This window comes from Theropithecus gelada, chromosome 19 (assembly GCF_003255815.1).
Source record: "Theropithecus gelada isolate Dixy chromosome 19, Tgel_1.0, whole genome shotgun sequence".
In the NCBI taxonomy this organism is placed as follows: Eukaryota; Metazoa; Chordata; class Mammalia; order Primates; family Cercopithecidae; genus Theropithecus; species Theropithecus gelada.
The window spans coordinates 2,218,440-2,223,614 of record NC_037687.1 but is presented as its reverse complement, the minus strand read 5'-3'; the positions used below and the strand labels follow the sequence as shown (position 1 = coordinate 2,223,614).

Sequence of the window (5,175 nt, the reverse complement as noted above, 5' to 3'; positions counted from 1 at the left end):
TTTATTTTTTTTTTTTTTTTTTTTTTTGAGACGGAGTCTCGCTCTGTCGCCCGGGCTGGAGTGCAGTGGCCGGATCTCAGCTCACTGCAAGCTCCGCCTCCCGGGTTTACGCCATTCTCCTGCCTCAGCCTCCCGAGTAACTGGGACTACAGGCGCCCGCCATCTCGCCCGGCTAGTTTTTTTTTGTATTTTTTAGTAGAGACGGGGTTTCACCGTGTTCGCCAGGATGGTCTCGATCTTCTGACCTCGTGATCCACCCGTCTCGGCCTCCCAAAGTGCTGGGATTACAGGCTTGAGCCACCGCGCCCGGCCTTGACCAGCTTTTGCATCATATTAAACTCTGTGCCCTGGCCAGGCGCAGTGGCTCATGCTTGTAACCCCAGCACTTTGGGAGGCTGAGGTGGGCAGGTCACCTGAGGTCAGGAGTTTGAGACCAGCCTGGCCAACATGGTGAAACCCTAACGCTACTAAAAATAATAATAATAATACAAAAATTAGCCAGGTATGGTAACCGGTGGCTGTAGTACCTTGGGAGCCTAAGACAGAATTGCTTGAACCCGGGAGGCAGAGGTTGGAGTCAGCCAAGATTGCACCACTGCACTCCAGCCTGGGCAACAGAGTGAGACTCTGCCTCAAAAATAAATAAACAAAATAAAAACTAACCAGGCACGGTGGTGCACGCCAGTGGTCCCGGCTACTCAGGAGGCTGAGGTGGGAGGATCACTTGAGCCCAGGAAGCAGAGGCTGCCGTGAGCTATGATCACACCACTGCACTCCAGTGTAGGTGATGGAGCGAGACCCTGTCTCAAAGAAAAAAAAGTGTGGCACAGGACCCACTCAAAGGATGTTCATAAGGAAAAGGTAGTCTCCTTCCCCTCCTCCCCCTTCTCAGGGGATTGGGGGAGGCCAGGGGGACTCAGCAGTGGCTCTGTGGACCTCTGCTTCCAGCCTCGAGCTGCTGTGTGACCTTGGATGGAGCCCATACTGTCTCTGGGCCCATTTCCCCTCAGGGAAACGGGATCGGGAACCCCACATGAAACACACTCAATCTTTGCTGCAAGAGCATCTTTGGGACCGGGCAGGTTGGCTCACACCTGTGATCCTAGCACTTTGGGAGACAGAGGCGGTATAGCAGGACGAACAGCAGACAAAAGTCCTCAGACACCGGATTAAAGAAGGGAGTGGATTATTTGGCCGGGAGCATCAGCAGACTCGCGTCTTAAGAGCCGAGCTTAGGCCGGGCACGGTGGCTGAAGCCTGTAATCCCAGCACTTTGGGAGGCCGAGACGGGTGGATCACAAGGTCAGGAGATCGAGACCATCCTGGCTAACATGGTGAAACCCTGTCTCTACTAAAAAATACAAAAAAATTAGCCGGGCGAGGTGGCAGGCGGGCGTCTGTAGTCCCAGCTACTCGGGAGGCTGAGGCAGGAGAACGGCATGAACCCGGGAGGCGGAGCTTGCAGTGAGCTGAGATCTGGCCACTGCACTCCAGCCTGGGCCACAGAGCGAGACTCCGTCTCAAAAAAAAAAAGAGCCAAGCTCCCCGAAAAAGATATTCTTGGCCTTTTTAAAGGCTCACAAGTTTAAGGGGTCCATGTGAAAGGGTCATGATAAATTGAGCAAGTGTGGGGAACGTGACTGGGGACTACAGGCATGAGCTAACAGACCAAAAAGTTTTACAATGCTTTTTCCATACAGTGTCTGGAGTTTACAGACAACACAAGTAGTTTAGGTCAGGGGTCAATGTTATTATTATTACTTTTTTTTTTTTTTTTGAGACAGAGTCTTGCTCTGTCACCCAGGCTGGAGTGCAGTGGCGTGATCTCGGCTCACTGCAAGCTCTGCCTCCCGGGTTCATGCCATTCTCCTGCCTCAGCCTCCTGAGTAGCTGGGACTACAGGCGCCCGCCACCATGCCCGGCTGATTTTTTGTATTTTTAGTAGAGACGGGGTTTCACCGTGTTAGCTGGGATGGTCTTGATGTCCTGACCTCTTAATCCGCCCACCTCAGCCTCCCAAAGTGCTGGGATTACAGGTGTGAGCCACCGCGCCCCGCCTATTATTACTTTTTTTTAACTCCTAGGGCCGGATGGTGGTGCCAAGGTTGTCTGGCTATTTATCTTACTTTTGTTTCTTTCTAACTGTTTGCTTTGTCTCTCTCCTCCTGTCTTGTGAACTAGGCAAGGTGGGGGGAGGAGGGCAGCAGGAGGAGTAGTGGGCTCCTTCCTTAGCCAGAGGATCGCCCCAGGAGTTCGTTGCAGGCTGCAGTGAGCTGCGATTGCCCCACTGCGCTCCAGCCTGGGCAACAGTGTGAGACCCTGTCTCCAAAAAAAAAAAAAAAAAAAAAAGAAGACAGTTTTGACAGGCACACACTTCAGCTGGAATTTCACCCCGCGTCTGCTTTTCCTTGGGCTTTTTCCATTCTTGATTTTTCCATTTATGGTGATTTTATCTACAACGTCTTTTCTAAATAAATGCATCGAGGCAGTGAGGAAGGGGGAAGGGGGAAAGTGAGCCGATTTCGTTTTTTCAAAGAAAAATCCAGCAGGCGGGACTGTTACCAGGCGGGATGCGGGAGACGCTTTTCTTTATTGGCCAGAGCACGGAGAGGGGTGGGGATTTGTCCACAGTCACACAGCCAGGCGCGGCAGAGCCGGGAGGGTCCTCGCCCACACTCCGCATTCGGGGGCCCTGGGATCGGGCAGGGGGCCGCTGGGGGCTCCTCAAGATGCTGCCACAGGAGGGGAGGCGGTTCCCGGGGAAGTGAAACCCACAGACCCCACTTTCACCTTCTCCAGGGACAGCCGCCACCACGTTCTGTGCCCTCCCTACGGTGGGCCAGCTCTGCCCCTCTGCCCATCTCACAGGGCTCCTCACTGCCCCTACCCCAGCCTGGCCTCTGAGGCTGTCAGCCCTGGTGCTATTGACTTTCAGATCCCACCTCCTGGTCTCCGTCTGGGCTGTTCCCTCTGCCCGGGATGCTGTTCCCGGCTACATCCTGTCCTCTGAGGGCGGGCAGGGGAGGGGGCGGCCGCAGTTGGTGGGGAAGTGTTGCCGAAATGCCCCCGCCCCACCCCGGGCTGCGGTCTGACGGTTGGCCGGACGTTTTCCTGTCAGCTGCCGGCGCTGGGTCAGACCCCTCCTGCGAGGCCAGGGGCTGTGGCCCTTGGGAGTTCGTCCCCCAGGACCCCTCCTCCCCCAGAGGGCACGCCAGTCTTGAAGGTAGGGGGCTCCTGGAGCGGGGAGCTGGACGGAAGCGGTCACTTTTTCAGGTTGGGATCTGGGCGGGGGTGGGTTGGGGCCTGGCTGCTGACAGCAACCGCACAGCTGAGCCCTCAGGGAGGAGGCCTGAGCGTGGATCCCTGGGTCCCTGGACACTGTCTCCCCCACAACTGACCCCCAAAGACCTGTTCTCAGGCTGAACATTCTGTCCCTGTCCCAAATGTGCAGTGGGGGTTCCTTCCCACTGCCTGGAAGATTGATGGATGACACACCTGCCTCATGATTGAGGAAGTAGGCCCAGAGAGGGCAGGAAACCCACTCGGGATCACACAGCAGGGTCAAAACTGGACAAGGGAGTGGAGTGTGGGTGCCCCTGTTCTCACCAAGGGCCCTGGAGCAGGGGGCCTCAATGGTCTCCCACACTGCAGCACTCACGGACCCCTCCCATGTCGCCCTGTGCGTGCGCCACCCCACCACGCCCCGTCTGACCTTCCCCCAGCAACATGAGCAGCCCGGAGACTCCCACAGAGTCCCCCGAGTCCGACGACCCCACCTGGTCGACTCAGCCCACGTATAGCAACCTCGGTGAGCAGCTCCCCGGGGAGCCCTGGGCCGGGGGCGTGCAGGGAGCGGCAGGGGGTGGAGGACACCGTGGCCTCTGGGAACAGCAGCAGTTGGTAAAATGAGTGACCTCAGGAAGGCCCGGAGTGGGCGAGGGCTGAAAAATAACCTGTGGGTTGCTGGGCGGGGTGTGTTGGCTCACGCCTGTAATCCCAGCACCTTGGGAGGCCGAGGCAGGTGGATCCCTTGAGTCCAGGAGACCAGCCTGGGCAACATAATGAGACCCCCCCCATCTCTACAAAAAAAAATAATAATAATAAGATGGACATGGTGTCAAGCGCCTGCAGTCCCAGCTACTGGGGAGGCTGAGGCAGGAGGATCCCTTGAGCCCAGGAGGTCAAGGCTGCAGTGAGCCATGAAATAGAAAAAAATATATACCATTAAAAAGAGAGAGGGGCTGGGCACGGTAACTCATGCCTGTAATCCCACCCTTTAATCCCAGCACTTTGGGAGATCAAGGAGGAGGATCACTTGAGGCCAGGAGTTCAAGACCAGCCTGGCCAACATGGCAAAACCAGTCTCTGCTAAAAATACAAAAATCAGTGGCCGAGTGCGGTGGCTCAAGCCTGTAATCCCAGCACTTTGGGAGGCCGAGATGGGTGGATCACGAGGTCAGGAGATGGAGACTATCCTGGCGAACACGGTGAAACCCCGTCTCTACTAAAAAAAAAATACAAAAAACTAGCCGGGCGAGGTGGCGGGCACCTGTAGTCCCAGCTACTCGGGAGGCTGAGGCAGGAGAATGGCGTAAACCCGGGAGGCGGAGCTTGCAGTGAGCTGAGATCCGGCCACTGCACTCCAGCCTGGGCGACAGAGCGAGACTCCGTCTCAAAAAAAAAAACAAAAAAAACCACAAAAATTAGCCAGACATGGTGGTGTATGCCTGTAATTCCAGCTACTCGAGAGGCTGAGGCAGGAGACTTCCTTGAACCTGGGAGGCAGAGGTTTCAGGGAGCCAAGATTGAGCCACTGTACTCCAGCCTGGGCGACAGAGGGAGACTCTATCTCAAAAAAAAAAAAAAAAAAGGCCAGGTGCGATGATTCAAGCCTGTAATCCTAGCACTTTGGGAGGCTGAGTCAGGCAGATCGCCTGAGGTCAGGAGTTTGAAACCAGCCTGGCTAATATGGTGAAACCCCATCTCCACTACTAAAAATACAAAAATTAGCCGGGCATAGTGGCGGGCGCCTGTAGTCCCAGCTACTCGGGAGGCTGAGGTGGGAGAATCGCTTGAACCCAGGAGACAGATGTTGCAGCAAGCCGAGATTGGGCCACTGCACTCCAGGCTGGGCGATAGAGCAAGACTTCAAAAAAAAAAAAAAAAAAAAAAAAA

The 5,175-nt window shown here is 55.5% G+C and overlaps 1 protein-coding gene across 1 annotated transcript in view; it reads left to right on the top strand.

Moving 5' to 3' along the window:
• Positions 1 to 3,726: 3,726 nt before the first annotated feature.
• The window catches only part of PEAK3 (PEAK family member 3), an 8,964-nt gene continuing 7,515 nt past the window's right edge, over positions 3,727 to 5,175 (top strand). The window contains exon 1 of the mRNA XM_025367728.1: positions 3,727 to 3,900. Coding sequence (XP_025223513.1) covers positions 3,727 to 3,900 — 174 coding nt within the window. The remainder of the gene's footprint in view (positions 3,901 to 5,175) is intronic.